Source organism: Lutjanus erythropterus, chromosome 8, assembly GCF_056507025.1.
Source record: "Lutjanus erythropterus isolate fLutEry1 chromosome 8, fLutEry1.hap2, whole genome shotgun sequence".
Classification (NCBI taxonomy): domain Eukaryota; kingdom Metazoa; phylum Chordata; class Actinopteri; order Lutjaniformes; family Lutjanidae; genus Lutjanus; species Lutjanus erythropterus.
The window spans coordinates 26359452-26385616 of NC_139324.1; the positions used below are offsets into that span (position 1 = coordinate 26359452).

At 39.8% G+C, this 26165-nt stretch overlaps 1 protein-coding gene across 4 annotated transcripts in view; it reads left to right on the top strand.

Annotated features, from left to right (window-relative positions):
- LOC146322928 (FERM, ARHGEF and pleckstrin domain-containing protein 1) overlaps window positions 1–26165 on the top strand; it is a 90008-nt gene that overhangs the window by 56833 nt on the left and 7010 nt on the right. For 2 of the 4 annotated variants that reach the window (XM_084725069.1, XM_084725068.1), the window contains exons 9-23: window positions 276–371; window positions 460–623; window positions 762–830; window positions 919–994; window positions 2037–2247; window positions 12545–12732; window positions 14477–14566; window positions 17335–17468; window positions 18422–18503; window positions 19823–20060; window positions 20178–20308; window positions 20441–20509; window positions 22133–22222; window positions 22565–22647; window positions 24840–24952. In XM_084725069.1, the coding sequence (XP_084581195.1) occupies window positions 276–371; window positions 460–623; window positions 762–830; window positions 919–994; window positions 2037–2247; window positions 12545–12732; window positions 14477–14566; window positions 17335–17468; window positions 18422–18503; window positions 19823–20060; window positions 20178–20308; window positions 20441–20509; window positions 22133–22222; window positions 22565–22647; window positions 24840–24952 (1834 nt within the window). Of the gene's footprint in view, window positions 1–275; window positions 372–459; window positions 624–761; window positions 831–918; window positions 995–2036; window positions 2248–12544; window positions 12733–14476; window positions 14567–17334; window positions 17469–18421; window positions 18504–19822; window positions 20061–20177; window positions 20309–20440; window positions 20510–22132; window positions 22223–22564; window positions 22648–24839; window positions 24953–25132; window positions 25359–26165 lie in introns of those variants that run through there. The other 2 variants (XM_084725070.1, XM_084725067.1) reach the window with 2 other exon arrangements.

Below are 26165 nucleotides of genomic sequence, written 5' to 3' on the forward strand. Positions count from 1 at the left end.
TTTGTGTACCCAGGTCATGATTTCTGGAAAGAGGCTCTGCTTTTCAGTCTCTCAAATGTACTTTTTGGTGCTTTGATCACCACAAGCCGAGTGCAATTTAGTTCCATTATATTCAACAGAAGGCAGACATCTCTGTTTGACATCTCCAAAACTCTGCAGCTTACACTAAAACAATTTAGATGGATAAAAAGCGCTACAGCTAAGAGAAAAATATTTATTTTTGATTTTGGCAAAAGCGTGAGATAGAAACGTTAATTAATTGTTCATCACTGCAGGGACACACAAAGATTAACGCCTTCAACTGGTCTAAAGTGCGTAAACTGAGCTTCAAGAGGAAACGCTTCCTCATCAAACTGAGGCCAGATCTAAATGTGAGTCATATCCTTGAATCACACTTTTGTAAAATACAAAACTCAGCAGTGTTCAGTGCTGTAAGCTATGTCTTTATGTGTCCACTAGAGTTCATATCAGGATACTCTGGAGTTTCTGATGGCCAGCAGAGACTGCTGTAAAGTCTTCTGGAAGATCTGTGTTGAGTACCACGCCTTCTTCCGTCTCTTTGAGGAGCCTAAGCCCAAACCCAAGCCTGTGCTCTTCACACGAGGCTCCTCCTTCAGATTCAGGTAAGAAGATGGTGAAGCTGCTGTCCTGTCTGTCAGGACTGCAGTCACACAGCAGTGTCTCCCTCACCGTCATCTTACGGTCTACTCCAGCTCTGCCTGAACAGCTCATTATTATGTCTCCTGTACTTGTCTCTGCAGCGGTCGCACACAGAAGCAGGTGATTGATTACGTGAAGGAGTCTGAGTTTAAAAAGATCCCATTTGAAAGGTAAAGGCAGCAGACATGTTTGACAGATTTGGTCTAGGCGAGGGTGTTCAGAGTGTATAACACTGACCTTCAACATCCTGTCTGCCAGAAAACACAGTCGGGTCCAACACAACAGCCGCCTGTCGCCGTTGCCTTCTCCACGCCACCATGAAGTGCCAACAGAGGTGAGTGTCTCAGTTTTTCAGTGCATCACAGTCAACGTATAGCTGCACCTCATAGTCTCATTATGACCATTTTATTGTGCTTCTAGTCACATATAGAAAGCCTCAGTGTTAAGAACTCAAGTTATTTTACAAACAGTTACTTTACACCGAGCATTTCTTACCTTTTTAGACCATTTTTTCCCTAAGACCTTGTATTATCACTCATGGCTTTTTTGTAATTCCTGCTCACATTATTTTATGACCATATTGCCATCCTGTACATAATACTTCATTATTCATTCTAAAACAATGCTAACTTTTACTTTTTCCTACTAGGTTTCAAATGTATAGCAGAGAACCGTATTCACGCTAGAATACACTTGTGAGATGGTGGGATCAGAGGCCATATTACAGAAACTTTCTAACTTGCTGTTAGGAATTGTTTGGTAACCATGATAATTAGGGTTATGACGTGATTTAGGAAAAAACTAAAAAGCTAAACTGTTTAATTCATATGACTGTTATCTTAGCCCAACACTACCGTTAGCTACAGCTGCTAACTAAAACACAGTTAGCTGTTGTTAGCTAACAATACCATCAGATAATGTTAGCTAATGCTACTGTCAGCTACTGTTAGCCAACACTACTTTTAGCTCTTGTTAGCAAACACTACTGTAACCTACTGTTAGTAAGTTAGCAAATAGTATAGGTGGAAAAGTGGTGACACCCATCAAAACAGTGTCACGTGGACCCACAGGAGGTCAAAGGCTCCACAGGCTTCAAATCAGCATCATCATGTTTTATACAATATAAAATGCTCTGCAACAAGTAATAAATTGTGTCTTATATGTTTTTTTTCCAATATAAGTTCAAATACCTTGTTAAAACGGCTTACATATAGCTCTACACCTTCCCTCATTTAATATTCAAGAAATCATGAATATGCAAACAATCCCCACCCTCTCCACACCCTCCTCTCTTGTCCTCTCTTTACAAACTTGTAGTTTGTATTAATAATCAAATTCAACTAAAATAATGTCTTGAAATGCTCTGTCTCTGTCAGAGTGGTGCTCCCGGTGTAGACTCTCCTCCTCGGCGTCACTGGAAGGAGTCGGTGCTGGTGAGCGCAGACGACCCCGCGTTCTCGAGGATAACGAGGGCGAGCCCATCTCACCAGAGAAACGGCCACGACGAGAGAACGGGGTCTGTGTCCGGGACCGAGGAGAGGAGAGGCTCAACGCGACAGACCCACCCAGAGCATCTACAGAGTACAGGTCCAGCCTCTCTGGCTGCTCGAGGCAGCAGCTTTTCCATCCCTTATGTTGCCTGCAGTGATGTAGACAGTGAATATAACCTGGGCAGGGACCAGACTAGAAGACTGAGCTACAGTTACAGGGAGCAACAGTTCGCACTCCGTCATGGATCTGGCACTGGCAGCATAAACGGGCCTGTGCAGGCCCAGCAGGAGCACTTTCTTGGTAGGATGCGGTACAGGGAGTCCCCTTCCTCTTCTAGGCAGTCGCTCAACATGAGCCATGAGTTGGACGAGTCTTCCAGGCAGTCGTACCAAAAGTTTGACCACAATCTTGCCCATAACGCTATGATGGAGTTCAGAGAGCGGCACAACAGCAGCCCTTTCACTGTCCAACATATGAGTTCAAGGAGTGTCGTCACCAGTCCTGTCATGGACACCTTCCATCAGTCGAGCTCCCTCAGTTACGCTGAGCAGAACGGCTACAGCTCAGCTGCCCTTCAGTTCGACGAGGGCAGATACTCGCCCATCCCGAGCCGCTCTCCTCGCATACAAAAGCCCCCCAGAGACCCCAACCAGGGAACTTCCTCCCCAGGGCAGGAGTCACGTCCTATCCTGTCTCGGGCTGAACGTATGGCCGCTCTTGAGCGCCGCATGATGGCCAATGGCCTCTCAGCGCCGGGCAGGCCCAGGTCCAGTCTGGGGCAGAAACGGTTAGGGCAGCCTGGTGTCACACATGTGGGAGCGGTTCAGATGAACGACTGCTCCACCACCAGTGGTTCAGAGTCCAGTGAGTCAGAGGTGGAGACTAACAGGGGCAACTGCAGCAGCCCCCCCCTGTTTGGCAATCCAGCGGAGGCCAACTCTGCCTCCCCCTTACCCAGGAACAAGTTTTCCTTTGGTAGCCTCCAGCTGGATGAGGAGGCAGATGAGGACGGGTGCCATGCCTTCAGTGATGAGGATGGTGGACAGATTTTCAGCTGTTAGTGCACAGAGAGGTTTAGTTTGGGTCCAGTTGGTGGAAGAAAAGCAGGGTTATGTTGGGTGACAGATTATTTCTGTCACAGGACGACCCAAGTCTCCACACTCGCTGTTCGCAGTACTCTTCTTAAAGGGATAGTTCGGATTATTTGATGTGAGGTTGTGTAAGGTACTTGTCGATAGTCGGTGTATTAACTTTGTTCTAGTCCAGTGTGGAGAAACAGAGAGGAGTACCCACAGAGAAGCTGAGCAATGTACTGCTGTGAACAGGATCCACAACAAAAGGTATTTTAGCTCAGAAATTTTCAATTTTCTTTCTCAGCTAAGGGCCCTGTACAACACAGAAAATATAGCAGGGCCCTCATGTATGTCCCTTGAAATAATTTATTGTAGCCTTTTTTTGGTAAATATTCTTAGTTATGTGAAAGAAGAACACAAGAAATTTATTGGAATGATTTAAGTCACACAAAAAGATTTTCCCCATGTCAACACAGAATACCCTCACTCATAACACACACATTAAGAGAGTGTGTTTCACTCTCAGGGCATACATAAAATAAAATAAAATATGATTTCTGATTATTTTAAATAATATAAGATAATAAATATAAAATATGTATTAAAATAGAAACAAGAGAATCTTGCTGTCAGGTGCAAACGTCATATCTGACTAAAAAGCCACTAGCTACTAGCTCTGACTAATCAGCATTCAATTAGTTTGAAAACACAGAGTTTTTTAAATTTCCTGAAAAGTAACAGTTTTGGACATACAAAATCTCTGCTCTAAATAAAAAACATAAAAAGAATTACTATAGACTAGCTTGGGACGTGTATATGTTAAGAAATAACTGGTCTCCACCATTGATGGATGACGCATGCTTGTCTGGTGGGACCTAGATTTATATTTATTAAGGGATACAGATTGTTAGATCAGGACATAATCTGTGAACTATTTATTAAAAAAATCAACTATTGTTCATTGAATTATGAGGCTATTTTGTTAATAAATAAATAAACAAATAAATTTGATAATCATGATAATTTAAATGAATGAGTCAAGGACCATTCAAGGACCCCATGGCCTGGAGTGCCACAGGCACCTAGGGGTCCCAGGACCTCTTTCTAAGAACCAAAAAAGGTTCACCTAAAAAAAAGCCTTTAAAGACCATTATTTAAGCCAAATATCACGCTTTCCAAGTGAACCAGACTCCATTGGCAAAATCTGTAATTTTAGCTTGCAGGACATGAGAGTTACTGGAATCCTCCAAAATTAGAGATTTCACTTGTAGAGTTTAGTTGTTTTGGAGAGAGCGATGTTTGGTTTATTTAACAACAGTTTCCTGCCAGAAAACACCGTCTGATGGCAAAGTAAAGCTGTGAAAATGTTTTAAATGTAGCTTACACTTAAACTGATACTGATTTTTTTTTAGGTTGACGTTTTTTAAGGAGTTAAAATACCTTTTGATGCTGACCTTGTCCACAGCAGTTCATTGCTTAGTGTCTGTGCTGGTGCCCCACATCAAATAATCAAAATGATCCCTTTAAGCAATGCAAGAGTTCAAGGAGGAAGCAATCTGTCAGGGGTTTTCTTGTTTCTTGTTACATGGAGGCGGACTTATCTGTCAGCCTCCCAGTTCTTTGATTGTATTAACACGTCCCTGCAGAAATACACAAGTGCCATCTTAGGATTTAACACTGAATAGCTAATAACTAATTTTTTAAAAAATGACAGAGAATTATTGGCTCTTTTCAAGTCAGTTTTAAACTTGAGAATGATAAAAAGAGAATTTATTGTTACAGCTGCACTTTTTCTCACGTTCTTTGCATTCATCGGATATTTAGAACAAAATCTACGCCGGTGTGAGTCGTTGAATGTTTGGTTCAGATGCCTTATGCCCTCCTATAGGGAAACACACACATATCACTTTATTATTGTCTGTAGACATTTCTGTTTTCTATTAGACTGATTAAGTTGGTAGAATTTTGTACAGTTCTCTGCATTACACACTTTGAACTCATTATATGTCTACTGTGGAGTCCTAAAACACCCGTGGATGTATAATTGTGGCAGTAATTGTTGAATTTGTAGGCGTTTATTGGGAATAATCCTGCCGTCTTGTTTGATTTATCGATGCTCTTGATGCTGCATCTGGCTTGTGATTGTTGTGAGAGTAGTAAGTTCTTTCTGAAGTGTTTGCTGTCGGAGTGGAAACTAATTAATATGCTTCAAATATCACTTTGAGCATCTGGTTGGAATTCAATATTGTTTATGTTTACAGTACCTTCTGCTAACTTGAAACAGAAATGTTGATGCTTTATTCACAAAGGTGGTAGGAATCAGCAGTAAATCCAACAACAGGAGTAAATATAACCATATATTATTGTCTAATAGTATTAGAAGGCCACAGCAGTAGCTCGGTCAGGCTGAGGTGAAGGTAAATGTGGTAGTTTAGCCACTCAGCAACAGTTTATGGCTCTTACACTCATTATCAACATCCCCTTCTGCACTTGACTCATGCTCAAGTATCTCTGGCAGTAATTTGGTATCAAGCTATATCCTCCGGTGTCCACAAAATGCACAGTTTTCTTTAAAAAAAAATGGCACTGCACTTTTATTTCTGGTCACTTTTTCAGTTTTCTTTTGCACTAATGCCATCATGTTTATTTGTGTTGTTTGAGAAAGTGATAATCTTTTATATCACGTTTCCGTTCTGTCTTTTATTTCTTTTTTCTTTGTCCAATGTACACACGTGTCTGTCAGCATGAAACTGTCTTATCTTTTCTGTGTTTTTTCCCAGCTGTATGCATGTAAACCTGTTCTGTCACTCACTGCTGTACAGTGTCTGTGTGGTGGGAAAAAAAGAGGCGAGATTAACCGGGATCTGGGTTCCCTCCTCTGCAGCGATCCAGCTAACGGTTAATTATTCCAGAGCAGATAGAACATCAGGTTGTAGGATGACAGGAGCTTGGGAATACGCGGGGAAGTAGACGCAGATTTTAGTATCTCTGTGTGTGTGTGTGTGTGTGTGTGTGTGTGTGTGTGTGTGTGTGTGTGTGTGTGTACTGTACGTGTGAAAGGCAGTTTAAGGGCAGCACCTCAAAGCACAGAGTCTCTTGGCTCATCCATCACTGTCGGTGCTCCCAGACATTTTTAGCATTGACGTCAAGCAGTGAGATTTTGTGGTTTTATTTGTGCAGCTGGATCGATATCCATTCTTTATTAGCCTTTTAAATTACCCTTTTGTATTATTTGATATTTCAACATTATGACTCATTCTGAATTATTCTGTTATTCAACATGGACTCTTTACAAGGTAGAAAATATACCAGGTGCCTCCTCGTATATGTCCCTTGAAATAATTTGACATATCCAAATTTGTTACACTTCTACTTAGTTATGAGAAAGAACAACACATGAGACATTAAACATTTAAAAACATTATCAGTTATTAAGATTTAAAATTTAAAATGTTTTGTGTTGAGTTATGAAGCCTTGATCATTTAAATTAAATTAATATGAAAACTTTTGCCACATACTGCTATTTGAGAACTTCTGATGAGGTTAAGGCATAGACTGTACCAAATACCACAACCCTTGTTTCCACTGAGTCCTGGCTGCCTCTTTAAGAACATCTATCCAATAAAGGCAAAAACAACACTTTGTAAGTTTCGCCTGTCCTTTCCATGCGGAATAAACGGAAAATTTTTAAAATGAGACAGCGGGGTGCACAAATATTTTCATTTCCTGTGGATTATAGTTACCCAGCACCTGCTGTGCATGTGCCTCCTGATTATTAATGTTGTCAGTGATGAAACTTCCGAAGCTGCATAACATACTTAAGTAGAACACTGAAATCTGAGAGAAGACATGTTTTTTTTTTTGTTAGAGTTACTGGATCACTGCAGTGTGAGGGAACCATCTCTGGTGCACAAAGTTCACCCATAGACCTAGAATGACACACTGCCGTTCAAAGAATAGTAAAATACTAGTCTTTAAATGTAGTAATTCAAAGGGATAATTCACTTCAGTTTCACGTGCATTTGTATGAGTTACTTATCAATAGTCACTGGATCTAGCACGGTAGATGGAGGTCAACATGTGCCCACTTTGGAGAAGCACCAGGAGCACCAGCACGGAAGCTAAGTGATGAACTGCTGTGGACAGGATCAGCAGCGAAACATATTTTAGCCATATTTAGAATGTTTTCACAGCTTTACTTTGCCTTCAGACAGCCTTTTTTCAACAGGAAACCGCCGTTATGCAAGCACAATATCAGTCTTCTCCAAATCAACCAAACTCCATAGTCAAAATTCTGTGCACAGTAACACAAAAAACAAACTGTCTTATCAAGGTAGCAGTTGTCCAGCAACTCCTGTTTTCTTCAAGGTAAAATTACTGATTTTACTCATGGAGTTTGGTTGGTTTAGAGGGGAGTGATATTTTGCTCATATTGTGACCGTTTCCCATTGAAAAAGGCTGTCTGGAGCCCAAGTAAAGTGGAAAATATTCTAAATATAGTTCATTAAACTAACATGGATCTTTTTTTGGTTGGGTCTTTTTATAAGAGGCTAAAATATCTTTTGTTGCTGACCTGTCCACAGCAGTTCATAGCTTAGCTTCCATGATGATGCTCCTCTCTGCTTCTCCAAAGTGGGGGCGTGCTGACCTCCATCTACAGTATGTAATAATACTGACTACTAACTAGTTTGGCTCAAAGTCCAAAGGTCTGTGGGCGAGACTTGTGTGTGTTTTTTAACCACTGGTGTCCTTCAGGGTGTGTTTCCAAACCAGGACGGAGGCGTGGTTCACATCATGCTGTTCTGCCCTGGCTGCTCTTTGCATGTTCTGTATGTACTGTAACATTAGGGATGAGCGGGTACTCAGCTGTATTAGAATATCTAGTGCAGATAATGTACTTTTTACAAGTATCAGAGTAAAATGTGTCAATATCTGTTCTCGTGATGAAGGAAAATCCTTATTGGGCAGTCAATACTGCAAGTGTTGTGTTCACTGATTCACTACAGTTTATTCATTCAAGTTTATAGAAAAAACTTAGGAAACACTTTCAGTGACACCCAAGTTTATAATGTATTCTAATCCATTATAAACATACTTATACTGTGCTAATAGCAATGTATAAATACAGTTATAAGTACTCATAAATATTCATAATGGTTTATAACAATAATAGTAGCACATTATAAAGCGTTCTATAATGACTTATGAGGTCAAGTATCATAATAATTTGTAATTACTGGTCACATTCTGACTTTTTTTTTTGCAAGGATCATAGTGTATCATCATTCTCATAGTTATGTAATGCATTATAATAATTTTATAATACATTAAAATGTGACTGTAAGTTACTTTAATAGGCCATAGGGTGCTTTAAGTAAAGTAATTAAATTCCTGAAGTACAGGCAGATATAAGTTATTACAAGCTGGTTATAAGTCACTATAAGTGGTCATTATTTGCTTTAAGTAAAGTGAAAAAAAAAATTAAATCAGCAAACATGACATAAAGTTAATTTATTTGTTTAATGGGTCATAACAGAAATTGACTACTTGAACTTGATGATGGGCATTTACATTTTAGTAATTGGCCAAAAAACAGTATTAATATATTATAATCAATTTATAAGGCATGATAATGACATTATCATGCATTATATCTGTGATTATGATGCATTATCAAAAGTGACTGTTATGTATTACTACTATGATAATTATGTTATTATATTATCATGAATCTTGCCCAGTGAATGATCAGCAATTGTGAAGTATTACAATACGTGGCCTTATATGTCATTATAAAATGCTTTATATTGTGCTATGATAATTGTTATGAAGCATTATGTAAGGGATAGTGTACAGAGAGCAGATTCATTCAAATTATCCTCATGGTGTTTATTTGGCAATAGTGACCTGCTCACTGTATCCTGCTAATTACTTATGAAAGAAAAATTCATAATTTGACACAAAACATTCATTTTAAAATGATTTTATGGATTTAAAATGTTTTCGTTGCTCCCCCAGAGTGTATGACCAGAACTGTGTCTATAGCAACAGTCTGTTCTTCATAGCAACAGTCTGTTCTTCATAGCAACAGTCTGTTCTTTGCAGCGACAGTCTACTATTCAGAAATAACAAATCTGATAGTACTGTAGTTAACCAATCAGAATAGAGTATTTAACAAGCCAAGAACATATGGAACATATCAGTATAAACACACTATACCACATTGTAAGTATGTTTATAAAGCATTATAGACATGGGCAGACAGGTGTTAGCAGTTCAATTATAAGTCTATTTTGTCGTTTTCTAATGAACAATAAATTTAGCAACTTTTATTTGAACGAACAACTCCCGTCCATTCTGAGTACGGATACAGATACAGATGATTTAGTTGGTTGAACAGATACAGATACACCGCTCATCCCTGTGTAACATACAGGTAGCGCTCTCAGTCACTTTACTGTAAATTCATAATTTAGAGAATTTGATGTTAGAGCAGATTTTAAGAGTGGAAAATCATGCAGTACGATTAGGGACTGAATTTTAAAACAGCATTTTAACATACAGTGTTTGTGCGGCTCACTGTGTCACCACTACAGGTAAACTGATGTAAAGCTGATTTGTATTCATGGACTGAATAATGCATGTGTTTCCTCATTACCAACTGACTTTGTCAGTACAGCAATAACAACATCATAAAAGTGTCACAAGGCTGTTTATTCAAAACCTTAACATTCATAAAGATCTGTTTTATATTTAATATTAGGTCAGGCCTAAAAGACTGCATGAATTCACAGCACTTTCACCTCCGTCCCTCTAGACGCTCACCTGGCTTTGACATTTTTATGCTGCTTTTCTCAACATTTATATCCTCTTAACAATGTATATATATTATCTTAGAGTCAATAAAGGTGACCTTTATGAAATGAGATTTTCTGAATCTTCTTTTTGAGACCACGGACGTTGGTGTCTGGTGCTCGTTGTAGACTTTTCCCCTTCGTTCTCCCTGTAGTTTTGTAGTGTTGGTTGGTGGATGTCTGTGTATATACTGTAGCGATCTTGTAGATGTACTCTATATTCTGGTTTTCCACTCCCTTCTTCCGTAGAGTCGATAGTAAATCGTTCCCTGGTGCATCAATCTGCTCTGGTTTGTGTGCATGTGATCGCTGTGTTTGTGTCGACACACCAGAGGACAGCAGAGAGGACAGAGGTGGGCAAGTTGCAGCTAAAACATAGTAAGTAAGCTGAGTGAACATCGTCAGCATCGATGACACTAAGTAAGCTGTTCCTCTTGATCATCCTGCAGTATGTGTCTCAGCTTGTGTATTGATTGACGCGGCACTGAGGCTGCCAGAGCTGTCTGGACTGTGGAGTGAGTCATGGCTGATATTTCTCTTTCTGTAGGCAGATCCCCCAGCAAGACCTCTGTATGTTCTCCTGTGCGGCACAAAAAGACTCTGATCACGAGTCAAAATGTGTTTGTAAATACCTAAAATAGCTTGTTATAGAATGCATGGTCTCTCAGTGGGTGGTGTTTGACATGCTGGATTGAATGCTGGAAAGTTATTATCAAAATGTCACCGGAGTGTCTTTGGATTTTGACTTTTCTGTAGAGCTGCGTCTGATGATTATCTTCATCATCAATTAATCTGCAGAGTTTTTTTCTGACTAAAACGTCTAGTGAGTAAAATGTACAGGGATTTAGTGGCAGAATATGGCAGTAATAGAATAAATTTATTCATAAATATGTTTTCATTACTGTGTGATAGGGCTGAGAAGATCCACTTTTCTCCCAAATCCATATTATGAGGTGCCATTTTAATGTATACTGCAATTCATATGAATTGCAATTATATATTGCGATTTATTCCGATTTTTGTTTGCTTTTTTAACACTCAATCATGTAAAAAAGTAGAATCATACACTTCTAGACACTGCATATAAATGTGGTCAGCTATTTTTTTTAAACTGCTATACTTATCTGTTCCTGTTCATCATGCAGTGAACAATAAATAGAAAACAGAATAATATAAATGTGTTTCTCTCTCCTGTCATCATGCAACACATTTACCAAGTGGCGTGAGTATGGTTTCAGTTTTGACCCTATGAGGTTGCCGTAGTTGCTCAGTGTTGAAACAGACTGAGTTAGAAATGTGAAGTAAGCAGTAGTTCATTTCCACACAGCTTGGAAAATATATGGAATATAAAATCTTATAATTTATCTCATCTATTATTCATATGGCACCAGCTTGCTGAGCAGGAGCAGTTAAATGTAGTAGTTTACCTCAAGAAGTATTTTATTTAGTATTTTTTATAAGCAATATAGTGATGATGCAACTGAAATAAAACTCAAAGACCTACTGGCACGTGATTTGCGTTGTTTTTGGACTCGTGACTCTTGATAAACAGTCTCTAGAAGTGTTTGATTCAACTTTTTCACACTGTCTAGTGTTCAGTAAAATCAAATTACAAAACTTAAGAATCACAATACATGTCAAATTGGCACCCAAGCGTTGTGATAATATCGAATCAGGAGATAACTGTATTGTCCCAAACCTATTTCGTAGTCACTATAGGTTCCTCTACACTCTTGGAAGGGGAGTGTGAGGCAATTCGGTTGCAATCTGCAAGCTTATCACTAGAAGCCACTAAGTCCCACTCACTGGTCAGTTGAGTGTTTAGTCTATGACATGTTAGAAAATAGTGAAAAAAGTTCAAGGTGACATCATCAAATGTCTTGTTTTGTCTGACCAACAGTCCAGAATCCAAAGATATTCAGTTTACAGTGAAACAATGCAGAGAAAGCAGAAAATCCTCAGATTTGAGAAGCTGGAACCAGAGAACATTTGGAGTTTTTACCTTAAAAATTAAGTAATGGATTATATGATATTCACAATAGTTGCTGATAAGTTTTTGTCAATAGACTAACTCTACTTTTCCGTGACTTATTATTATATTGTATTATATCATATTCCCTGTCTTTGTATGGATTCTCACAATATGACAAACTCCACCCATGTGAGGTTAAGTAGGTAAAAGGGACAGTTCACCCTAAAATCAAAAAGACATTTCCCTCTGGCCTTTAGTGCTGTATGTCCATCAAGATTGTTTTGAAGTTTTGGACACACCGGCCATAGAGACACATGGTTTCTTTCGAAAAAATATCACAACACAGGTAAAATATGTATCATATTTTGGGGTGAACTGTCCCTTGACTGCAAACTGATCTAGATCTGGTTTCATGTAGGGTTTTTATGTGTATTTGAATCACTCATTTCTTCACTTTCTCCCCTCCCTTCGGGTGCCGATTGATCCCGTGCAGGAGTGGGGTCCAACAGTCCTCACCTGTCGGCGTCCTCCGGTCACTCCCACGGCATGGTCAACGGTCAGAAGTCACTGGAGCTCTGCAGTCACAGTCCAGACGGCCGACAGCCTTCCCCCCTCACCAGCCCGCTGCTCAACGACGCCTGCAGCGTTCGCACTGACGACGAGGACGAGGTCCGGAGGAAGGTTTGTGATTTGATTTGGAGCTTTATGGAGAGTTGTCAGGGAAAATGTAAACGCACTTGTTTCATCTGATTTCAAGGGAAAGAATAAGTATATAGAAATAACCAGTCTTCTTGCTGATGGTCTTGTTTATTTATGAAGGTCATATAGAGGCATCAGAAGTAAACTCACATTTCATAACCAGTTAAAAACTATTTGTAGTAGCTTTAAAACATATAATTAAAAATTTCTACAAAGAATTGATCATACAAGTGTTTTTCATGGTGTTTGGAGCAGGCAGCCAGGAGTCATCTAAAATTCACTTTGTTAAGCACATCCTCCACATTTCTTACTTTGTGAGTCACTCGCTCTGTGATTTGTTTTGTTCCATTTTATTAAATCTGGAGGCATGTTTTTTTCCATCTTTTTGTTATTTGCTTCAGTGCTGTGATTCTGAAAAAATGATTTTCATCTTAAGAGCTTTTGGAGAGATCTTCCTCTGAAGAGTTTTTTTCAAAACCTCTTCTGCAAACTTCTGACCAAAATATATTTTAAAATTTGCACAAATTAAAAACTGTTTAAATAACCTGCATTGCTTTCACTGTAGTTCCTCCAGCACTGAGAGCTTTGCACTCTGTTACATTTAAGGGACAGTTCACCTCAAAATGAGGAATACATATTTTTCCCCTGGCCTCTTGTGCTGTTTGTCCATCTAGTTTTTATGTGTGAGTTGCAGAGTTTTAGTCTTTCCAGAAAACATGTTTTGAGCAGTTTCCTGAAGGAACTACTTTCTTTCTTAAAGACAGAAAGTAGTTCTGGTGGATTCTAAAGTATTTCCAGTAGAGTCTCCTGCGGAAAGGAAATAGTTGGCGTACATGAAACTGCTCACACCAAGGTCTGTGGATTATTTCTGAGCAACTGGGTCATGCTTTTTGGAAAGAGACATTGCTGCTGTTTTTTGGCAGTTTGATAAGCCAAGTGGTATCTTTTTCCATTATATTCGAGGGAAGGCAGAACCTTCTACATCTGATATCTCCAAAACTTGACAACTCTCACCAAAATAATCTAGATGGATAAATAGTACTACAGATGAGAGGGAAAATACACATTCCTGATCTTGGGGGTGAACTATCCTTTTAAACACAGAGTTCTTTTTACAAAAAACTCATCTACAAAATAAAAAAAATGTGTCAATAATTTGCATTACTTTCACCGCAGTCCCTCCAGCACTGAGAGCTTAAACTTCTATCAGATTTAAAAATAATTTCTGGGGTCAGGAAGTATCTCATGTTTCCTTCCCAGCAAATTCACTCAAAAATAAGAACTGGTGGTTTTGTGAATTTGATTTAACATCTGTTTCCTCTCTTCATCTGTTATTTTTATTCCCAAGTCTTCTTCCCACTTAGCTGTACAGATTGTCGTCTTTCCTTTGTAAGATTTTATACACTCTCCCCATTATATTTTTAAAATTTCCATTGCAGTTGTTGATAACATATTTCAACAGAGGATGAATATGTTGTATCAGTTTAAACTTGTGCTTCAAAGCCACTGTGATCAGCTCAAAACAGCAGTGGACCTACATTACCTGTCCTGAATAAATGTCCTCAGGGACTGAGGCAGAGTATTTCCCTGCGAATCTGCTCGGAGAAATAGGTTAGACGAGGCAACACAAACTGATAAGGCACCAAACACTAGTTAGACTTTCTCATAGTTGGATAGTTCAGCTGTTCTCGCTCACAGTCTCCTCTCTGCTGCGATGTCTTTACAGAGGTTCCCAACAGACCGGGCCTACTTCATCGCCAAGGAGCTGCTGACCACGGAAAGGACGTATGTGAAGGACCTGGAGGTGGTGACTGTGGTAAGAAAAGCCAAGTCCGCTCGCCAACGTGCCGCTCCGCTTGTTTGTTTTCTCCTGCGCTGTCCTCTGGGGAGAAAACATTGATTATTCCGGTTAGCTGCTCCATAGCAGAGCGCCCGCCAAAACACAGACTCAGGCAGTGACACAGGGATATTTTGGCAGATGCGATTTCATTTTTTATTCATTCCCCACACTCATGCTCTGAAATGTATTTATCTGTCTCACTCAAGGCTGTGAATACTAAACTGTGTTTGTGTTTAAAGGAGATGGATGCATGTAGCCGCATGTTCTCTTATTTCAGTGTGTTCCCTTGGATTTCACTGGCTGGGAACAAGCATATGGACACAATTTCATTTGATAATATCTAAAATGAGCAGAAAACAGGATATTAAACGGGCTGCACAGATCGTTCAACGGCAAAAGGAGAAGGCTGTGCTGAGGCACTGCTGTTGCTCATTTTCACTGGTGCTTTTAAAGGCTGCAGCAGCTTTTCTCGTCGTGTAATTTTCAGAGAAGCCTTTCGCACATCTCATAAATATTTGGGTTGGCTCGTGTCCTCGTTCTTTTTACAGCTGTGTGCGTGTCTCTCTCACCCCGTCTCTTCCCTACCATACACTGGTTGGTGCTGCTCTTTGGGGTGAAGTCATCCGGACAACAGCTGGCGCTTCTTCTCAGGCCCTTCCATCTAGACACCCTCACTTTTTCTAAAAAACCCTCTTCCCTTTCCCATCACGTCAGCGATATAAAGCTTTTTTCTGTCCGCCGTGGCCAAGACACACCACATGCAACATTTGACTTCAATCTGCCTAAATGGAATGACAGTGTTAAGAATGACTGGCTATTGATTCTTCTATTCATCCTCAGGCAATTAAAGGATTTAAGAGACGTCACAAGAGTGAAGTGCGACAGGAGAAACACAGATGAAGGTCTTATAAGTATCCTGGGATTGTTTGTTGCATTGATCAGTGTCCTTCTTATGATCTTGAACAGGAGAAACTTTTCACTGAACAAGCACAAGACCAGAAAATCAGGACTCAAGACAACGCACTGCAGTTTAATACCTAATTTGTCAACTTTTATCATTTTTTAATGCGTCATACAGTCATAGATAGAAGGATTTTATCTCCACTCAAGAATGTGTTTTGTTTATTGCTGCTTCACATAAATGTTTGACCTTCACTGCGCAGATTGATGTATGTGCAGACAACAAAGAGCTGTTTTCTCATTAATCTGCAGAAGGAGGAACGTTTCCCTGCTCTCACCTTAGATCTCAGTTTAATGTGAGACACTACAGGCAAAAATGCACAAGAAAACATCCAGAACACACATTTAGGTGTTGATTTTACTGCACTTTATTTATATGCATCTGCAGATTTCTCCTTAATTCACCAAATCTTAGCATTAGATAATGCCTCGTTTGCATAGTGCCTTGCAAAATGTATGGAAATTAACAATGCAGTACAATGAGTTATCTCTCACACTCTGCTCATACTCTACGCTAGAAAGCTCCACTTCATTAGCACTTACACACACCACGCTTTCCAGTTTTATTCCTGTTTCTATGTGTAAGGACTTTACAGTGGTTTGTTTGTACATGATTCAGCCTGATTTATATCAGTTTATTCATTAAAAAATGGTAAAACATGGGATGATAAAAAGAGATGATTTTGACTTATTATGTCAACAAAATGAAAGAAAATTTTGAACCTAGACTTACCCAATGTTCATATTTATGTTCTGGAAATAAATGCAAAAAAACAGATACTTAATTAGATAATGCTTCATTTGCATTCAATTTCAGTTTGTAATGCAAATAAATTTTACCCTGTTTATCTGTAGTGTCTCCCCTTAACACACACAGACACACACACACACACACACACACACACATATTTTGTGACATCAGAACTAGTTTGACTGTCAATCTTAGTTGAATATGCAACTGTATGTGTGTTGAGGAAATATGAAACCTCCTGAGCAGATACATGTCTTGAAGAAGGTAGAATATGTAGGGTTTGTCAGTTGCTGTTTGTAAGCATAGACACACACACACATTCAAAGTTGGCAGCTCCTCCCCCGGCTCAGCGAACAAGAGAGAGGAGACAGCACCATTGATCGAGAGAGCTAGAGAGTGAATGAAGTGAGGGAGTGGCATTAGAAAGAACAAAGCAGTGAATCAGAGAAATAAAATGCTCTTTTCTCTGATTGTTTCATAGTGGTTACGTTCTAAAGCACAAATAAACACACCTACACGTCTGTCCAACGCCAGACTTTGTGTGAATGCAGCCACAGCGAACGTTCATCCTGTTGCTGTGTCCTCAGTCTGCTGTACCTGTGTGTGTAGCTCTTTCTGCAGCTCTCACAGCAAGAGAGCAGAGGAAACAAACAGAGACAGTGGTGTAACCACTGGTTGCTATGTTTTCTCATTACATTTCTTTGTTAAACACCAGATTTTTTTTGGTCAATTACAGCTTTCTAAGGTCTATGACTTCTGTTTAATAGACTGTTGCTATGAAGAACAGAGCGTTGCTATGGATGGAGTTTTGATCATATGCAATAAAATATTTTCTAAATTAATATTTTGTGTTGTGGGGGGAGTACAGTGAGCAAGTCATTGTTGTGAGTGATGATAAGAAAGTGAGGGATTATTTTTATGAGTCTCTACATTTTTTTTTAGTAAAATCCTGCATAATATACTTCTAGTGTGAACAAAAAAATGCCATTTTTATTGCTTGAATTCTGATGAATGTCTGAATTTGTGATCTCAGTCTTTCCAGAACGCTGTAGGACAAGATGAGGCGACTCCAGACTCTCTGAAGAGCAGCGTCTTCTCCACCTTCGAGCCTCTGCACAAGTTCCACACGGGTTTTCTCAGGGAGGTGGAGCAGCGGCTGGCCCTGTGGTGAGACTTATTTCACTTCCAGACACACTCCACAGAGTTCCCGCGGGGTCAAGAGCGCGCCCAGCGATGTGGTTTGGTTTGGTTTCGGTCCGATTACTCACAACTTCTTGCCCGCTTTTTAATGAGATTTATTGGCATTTAGTCTGAGGGGGGCGACCCAGTCCCTTCAGATGACCCGAGGAGCTATCGTCTCCATGGCAACCGTCATGCTGCACCACGGCCGGCCTTTTCTTGCCTGTGGGTTTCTGCTGTCTGATCTCCTTAATGATGTTGTGCCTTATCTAACACACACACACACACACACACACACACACAGACATGCAGACAGTGAAGCATAAAGCCTGTCAGCCTGTCAGAACTAACGACCATTAATTGCAGACATATAATAATAATCAAAGCCTATTTCTTCTTGTGATTGTAAGAACTCCAAATTAAAACTGAAAGTGATATTACAGTCAACTCTGCTGATAAGAACCACATTCAAATGTATATGCAAATTATCCAGCACTACATGTGTCTCTTTTTTTAGGTTTACATATTCAAATACTTTTGCAGAGATGTACCTTTGTTGTTGTGACCATGATTAGAAAGCTGTCTGTCATAAATTTAAAAGGAAGGCTTTTACAGAGTGGATATGTTTCCTTAAAGTGACTGCTGAAATGTACCAAATTAATAAATATTCTGAATGAATCCAGTAATGGCAGCTCATCGCTCCTGCACCCTGCGAGGGGAAAGATTTGCTCAAGGGAGACACCTGCTGGTGGATCTCTCTCTCTCAAAGTTTAAAGAGCCCTTTCCAACTTCAGAGGGATTTTTCTTGCATGAGGTGAAGCTCATTTGAATAATCAATGAGCTTTAAGGGCTTTTATTTCGTTTAGTCAATTAATTCACTGTCTGCAGTGGCTCCATGACGTTTTAGAGATAAAAACTCGCTGATGTTTTATCTGTTTCAGGGAAGGACGCTCCAACGCTCACATAAAAGGAGACTACCAGCGCATTGGAGACGTCATGCTGAAGAACTTTGAAGGTTTGAAGGTGAGGCAGCACACTATGTCACACCTTTACACATTTGTAGTTACAGTAATCAGCATTTCAAGGTAATTTAGTCATTTTTATTCATTCATTTTATGCAACACAGGCTTGCACAAAGAAATGAACGTTGTAGTTCCTTTACGCTACACACACAGCAAATGTCGATAATTAAATTTAGAATAGAATATGCATTAAGCAGGTTTTTTCAGTGTCTGAGACTGTGACTTTAAATTATTTAAATTTGACCACATGGCCTTTGTGTGGCACATTCCAAGAAAAAAAACTATGGAGGTTGTATCATGTATTGTATATGTGTGATAATGTAAATTGGAGAGCATTAAACCAAGTTATATTGATCTTTACAAATCAAGACTTTATAGTTGTAAGCATAGCTGTGAGTGCTTAAAAAAGTGAAAATCAAATTGTGAATTTGGAGAATCATGACACTCCTTTTATAAGATGCCAGTAGTGTATTTTTTTTTTTTGCGAAAATGTAAACAGCAGCAACGAGGAGCTGATGATAATATATTCGACATCATTGCATTGCAGAAATCCAATCAAAGCCTCAGCTGCGACAAACACGTCAAATCAATCATTCAGTCGTGTTTTTCATCACTTCAGAAACATTTCAAGGATCAGACCATTTCTTTCTGACAAATATCTGGAAACTGGTCATTCATGCCTTCGTAACTGGTCAGTTAGATGACTGTAATTCGTTGGTCTCAGGCATCTGCAAAAAAAAAATCCCTCTTCTATCTCCAGCTCATCCAAAACACTGATGTCTGGATTCTGATATGACCACATCTCACTCACCGGTTGCTTTTAGAATTAATTTTAGGATATTACTGATTACTTTCAAAACCCTGCTGAACTTGTGTAGTTGCTGGTTGTTCCAGCTCGGAGAATGACATGCCTGAAGAGATCAGAGCAGCAGACTCTGTTGAATTACCTTTAAAAAAAAAAACTTTTTAAAAACAACTTTTCACTGATTTTGTAGTTTTACTCTTTGTGTTTTGTGTTTAGTTTTTATACCTTTTAGTAATTTTCTTTCCATTTTAAATGTGTTCTGTTTTTATTGCAAAGCGCTTCGTAACTGTGTTTTGAAAGGTGCTATATAAATAAAGTTTATTATTATCATTATTATTATAATCCTCACATAAAATGTTTGACATATGGGAAACATTGTCCATCAACTCTGACTGTGTTTTTGCATGAAGCATCATCATCAAACGCAGAGTCCTCCTCCTCTCGTCCTGCTGGAGTCTTGCATCCTGAACATATAATACTCATTGATGTGTGTCATATTCCACATCTCTTCACAGCCCCTGACAGCAAACCTGCATAAGCAGTCTGAAGTCCTGCTGGAGCTGGAGAAGGCGTGCAGGTCGTCACGGAGGCTGGAGGGTCTCTGCAGGGACTTTGAGCTGCAGAAAGTCTGCTACATCCCCCTGAATGTCTTCATCCTGCGACCGCTGCACCGCCTCATCCACTACAAGCAGATCCTGGAGCGCCTGTGCAAACACTACCCAGCTACTCATGTGGATTTCAGGGACTGCAGAGGTACTACGCTCAGGCCGTTTTTTTTTATAGGCAAAGGCAAATTCAGGTCTTGTAGTGCTGTAGAATAATCATCTCCAGTCCATCTCCAGTAATCTATCACTCGTGGTTGTTCTGTAGCTGCTCTGGCAGATGTGTCAGAGGTGGTGGAGCAGCTCCAGGGAAGCCTAATCAAGATGGAGAACTTCCAGAAGCTTTTGGAGCTGAAGAAGGATTTGATTGGCGTTGACAATCTTGTTGTCCCTGGTCGGGTGAGTTCAAACTTTGAAAAAGTGGACTTGCCAAGATTTTAATCCTCTGTTTGATCTTCACACATCCACTACTTTTTGTGTTGTATGTGTCTCTTAAATGATGCATGTTTGTTCTTGTTTTTACTTCCTCAGGAGTTCATCAGGTTAGGCTGCCTCAGCAAACTGTCTGGAAAAGGCCTACAGCAACGAATGTTTTTCCTGGTAACACCCACTCTCTCGGATTAGGTCATATCACTAATCTAATTATCTAGTCGAGTGATCTCAGTGGAAAAATAATCACGCTTTTATCCTTTCCAGTTATATATTACTGGTGTCAGATAATAAAAAATACCACATGTTGCTCACAAACTTAGACGACTTATGACATGCAAGTTTTTTGCACATGGATTTATTGGAAATATAACTTCAATATACAAGACTGTAGAAGTATTTATTTGTAATGGAGCCTTGAGCTGTAGAATAATCTGTACTCACTGGGTTGGGTTATATGAGGTACTTATTGATAGTATGTGTTATTACCTACAGTAGGTGTTGGTCAGCAGCAAGAGTGCAGGTGTAGGAAGCTAAGCATTGTACTGCTGTGGACAGGGTCAGCAATAGACTATTTTCAACACTTTACCTTGCCATCAGACAGCCTTTTCCAACAGGAAATGACCGTTATATAAGCCAAATATTGCTTTCTCCAAACCAGCCAAACTCCATTGGCCAAATCAGTCATTTTACCTCCAGAACACAGGAGTTGCGGGTCTACCACTGCCTCGATCAGATAGATTGTTTGTGTTATTGTGTGACAGCTGTGTTTTAAAAGATGATTTTGGATTCACAAACTCACACAAACTCACACAAACACAACAAAATAACAGAACGAGGCAGCAGTAGGCCAGCATCCCCTGTTTTCTGTTTTCAGGTAAAAAATGTTGTTTCTTCTTGAGGAGTCTGGTTTATTTATTTATTGGTTAATTTAACAGGGACGGCACTCATTGATAAACATTGTTGTAAATGCACCCAAGAGGCTATTTTTCAACTGTAGTTCCTGGACAGATGTTACAAAGTTCACCTGAAAAATTTAAATGACAAAGTTATTCATCTTTAACCTCTTGTAAGCATGGAGAACAGTAATAAAAAGAATAGAAAATCAGTGTTAATAGAAACATCATTCAGGACACCCTTATACTAAATTAGGTACTATTAAAACCATCCAGAGACACACAGAATCAAAATGACACATGCAAAACAAATAAATGAGGGCTATAAGTGTTAATAGAAACATGGACTAAAGACAACATTATGTGACACTGTTAGACGCTAAAACAGACATAAAAAGCATGCACAGCATATAAAATGCATAAATCAGTCTAACACAGAAATACAACAATAAAAGACGTGCATGCAGGTACATAAGGATATATTGGCTTGAGCGGAAGAAAACAATATTTGTCTTATAACAGGGGTTTCAATCTGTAAAGTGGTGAAAATATTGAAAATATAGTGTACACTTAAACTGATAAAGATTTATTTAGTTGTGTCTTTTTTCAAGTGGCTAAAATTATTTTTACTGCCATCTACTGTAGGTAATACAGTGACAATCTAAAGGTACCTCATACAACCCCACTTTAAATATTCCAAACTTTCCCTTTAATATGTCCTTTATGTTAGAGTTTATGATTTCCCAGTTGACAAGTCGTTTAGGTCTCTTTCAGAGTTGTTAATTAGATTTTATAGGCTGTATTTAGTTGAATAATTTAAACAATTTGATTCGAAGGGTGGTTCATTTCCAATGTCTTTGTCCCTCTCTGTCTGTCTCCCTGCCTCTCCGGTGATCAGTTCAATGACGTCATTTTGTACACGAGTCGAGGGATGACGGCGACCAATCAGTTCAAAGTGCACGGGCAGCTGCCGCTCCATGGCATGACAGTAAGTTCTGTGTGTCTCAGTTTAACACAAAGCGCTTCAAACGGCTGTCACCAGTTTGTCATTACTGCAAATGAGCCTCCTCGAACAGCTGAACTGCAGCTCTTTCAACGTCTGCCCCCTACACAAACACACACACACACACACACACACACACACACACACACACACACACACACACACACACACACACACACACACAGGACAACTACACACGTCCTTCTCTCTCACTTCCTTTTCATCAGCTCTCCCTCTGTATCTCCCTTTCTGTCTATTTTGGTCGGTGCTGTCCTAGATTCCGCTGCTCTCTAATGTTTTTTCTGTGTCTCCGTGTTCTTCTTCCAGATCAGAGAGAGTGAAGACGAGTGGGGTGTGCCTCACGCCTTCACATTGGTTGGACAGCAGCAGTCGGTGGTGGTGGCAGCAAGGTAAGAAAGTGGCTGGCAACACAGAGACACCTTGTGCCTGGACCTAACATTACCCCCAAAGTGGCGGTGTGTGCATTTATTCTTCAGCAGTGTCAGGGTGTTGGTGAGCAGACATCTGAGAATCCTGCAGTTGAGTTTTTCCAAATAAAACAGACAGACTGAGACAAAATCCACACGCATGTCTGTTTGATTGCCTGAGTTCATAGTGTCATTTCAACAGAAAATGGTATGCCTTAGTCTTTTCCTTTGGTGATCTGCATAACTCTAATCAGGCTTCCTGGATTTTGTCTTTTTGTACTTTTTTACCTGCCTCACTAAAGAGTACCTGTTGGACAAGCCATCTGAGCCGAGCAGCGCTTCCTTCTCCCATTACAAAACAGATACGTTATCGGCAAAGGAGTAATTTACACAGTTTCAGTTTAATTTTACCCTCCAAATCAATATAAACAAAGTCTCCTTGTCCAGCTGCCGTCTTCAGAGGAGAGGAAAGAGGAGAGGAAAAAGGAACAGATAAAAATGTTGATATGCTCATCCGTGTTGCTTCCCATTATTAACTTCAGGTCAAAACAATTAAACTTCATTAGCAGAGCTGTTGCTTTATTTGCCCTGGGCTTTGAGCCTCAGGCTACACAGAGCTCACTGCCTTCTGGTCAGGCTGAGAGAACTGCAACTCAGCATGTTTACCAGCCGTGACGGTGTGTGGCTGGTATTGTTTTCACCTTGTGTATATGTGTGTCTGTGTCTGTGTCATCATGGCAAGATGTGGTCCTAGAGATTCCTATTTCAGCGGCAGCTACTGCAGAGGTGGTTTTGAGTGCTTTGCCAGGTGTCAAAAAACTTCACAGGTGAATAGATGAGATAAAAGTCAAGGCCAAGTTCAAGGATGTGTGTAGTTCAAAGTCTTAAGACTTTGATGATGCTGGAGTTCCAGGGTGGCGTTACACCAAGTCAACTTTGAAAAACTACCTTTTATCAATAAAAATAACATTGAAATCATGTTGAAGTAAGTATGGAAATGAGGGAAATTGCAAAGGAGAGATCAGAATGATAAGAAGATGAATTAAACACAAGAAATCGGTGGCCAAGATCTTTGAACAGGAGGAGGATGGTGACGACAAAGAAACGTCCAACGTTACAGCTAAAAATCAGGGTTAAAAGATTTTAAAATAAGAGATGAACTGAGATGGGATGGGAGTGAATTTAAAAAACTATAAATCAACTTTGCTGTGTTTAAAGACGGAGTTTTGTGAGAGCTGCAGAGTGAAAACACCAGCAATCAGGGACGTACAAACATGGATAGCAGACCTGAAGGCTTTAATGATGCTAAATATTGAAGCTTGTGAGTTTCCATCAAACACTGTTGCCACGATCCCACTTTGTTCACCATGAAACAAGAAGTTGTAACTTGAATGTACAAGGTTGCTGGTATTGTTTTCTCTGTGTGTGTGTCTTCATCATCACACAAGCACACACACACACTTAATTTTGGTAATCAATGTTATATATTAATGAAATCACAATGTACATAGTGTTTCTATTTTTTCTTTTTTCAGCTCAAGTTAAGTTTTTTTATAGAGCATATTTATTTATTTATTTAAATGTTGTTGTTTGTTGTTTTTTTTGGGGGGGGGGTGACTTTAATCGTTAGGACAACTGATGTTAGGACAGGAAAGGGTAGAGAGACACCCACCCTGAGGGTTGAACCCACTCCGCTGCACAAGACTCATGGACTCTGTACATGGTGACTATAGTCACTAACTATAACTATAGCCATAACTATAGTCATAAATAAGAGGATATAAGTAATGCAATAAAAGCATAGAATATCTTGATAATCATTACAAAAACAGCATTGCAGTTTTCAAATTCAGGAAATAGGATTCACATATTTTCAGGGTTTGTTTTTCATTCTTTTTGCACTCTGTTCCCTCAATTGTCAGCGTTTTTCCACTCTGACAAAAAAAAAAAGCCATTTTCCTGCCTTCAAACTAACATTTTTTTCTGATCCAGTCCCCACGACTGAGCAGATGGTGACTTTGTGTTGTTTTAAGGAAAAATTGGCAGGACACTTGGACTAAGATCCAACTTGTGACATTCTTGTTAACTATTCCAAAGGATCAGGCCTTCCTGCTGTAAATAATGACAGGACATGCTTGTGAGCACTTAAATCATTTCTGTGTTTTTCACTCTAGTTCGCTAACAGAGATGGAGAAGTGGATGGAGGACATAAAGGTGGCGATAGAGACGGCAAAAGCCAGCAATGGGCCTTCATCTGACCTTCTGACCAGCAATCTGACAGACAACAGTAAGTTACAACGTAAACATACAGTTGAAAATCCAACAAATGTCCAGCAAAAAGTGAAAAATCAACAGTGGATAGACAGTAACTGACATTTTGAGTAAAAACCCCACTGAACCGACTGAAATCCCAGATAAACATGCCTGTGTTTGACTTGTGAATGATCTGACGTTGTCTGTGTTTTAGCGCCCCTCTCCCCTCATCACCCTGCTCATTGTCTAGCAGTAACAACCTCCTGACTTTCCCAGAATGCCCCGAGGACTCCACGGTGGAGGCGGAGTCTGAGGATGACGTAACGGCGTCGCACACCTCGCTGGAGAGGCCCGCCCCTCACCGTGGTAACACCATGGTGCACGTGTGCTGGCACAGGAACACCAGTGTGTCCATGGTGGACTTTAGCATAGCTGTGGAGGTACCAGCCAAACCTCAGCACTGCACCTCAGACCTGCCCACCCCCACCCCCACCCCCTCCTGCCTCACTGTTTTCTTTCTCTGTGTCTGAGTGTGTGCTGTATCTGAACTCACTTTGATTATCTCTCAGTGGGAACAGTATCCTCCTGTGCTGCGCTCCATCAGCTTCACTATTGCTTACTACAGTTAAAGGTGCAGTTTTCAGAAAATCATATTTGTCATGTTGATAGATGAGTAAGTAAAGCCTGTGACTCGGCCTGTGATGTGGTGGCCGTTAACATGTGATGCACACAGTTGGTGCTGCAGGGGAACAAAAGAAAGGCATAAACATCACATCCTTTTGATTTTCTTGGAAACAGTCTGGAGTCCTTTACATATAAATCAGTCCATAGACTGTTAGAGGCAACCGAGAAAGTCTGTGGAAAGTGTAATTTTTTACATTACGTCACAATCTGTTCATTCATTGGCAATTCAAGATGATTAATACGTGCAAATTGCTTCACATAGTATCTTTAGGAGCACATCTTTGTTATTGTGAGCTAATGATCAAAATTAAAGGCAATATCATGAAATGAGAAAAATCAGGTTACAAAACAAACAATAGGGCAATTTGGTGCACAGGGTAGAACTAGAAAGTTTGTTTCTTTCTGATCTTTGAGTTAAAGGACCAGTGTTTAGGATTTCGTGGCGTCTAGTGGTGAGTTTGCAGATTATAAATGCCTTAGGTACTATTTAGATCATATATAGCGCGTGGTCCAAAGTGCATGGCAGAAGAGCATTTAGGGCGAGTCTACCACGACTTTGCTAT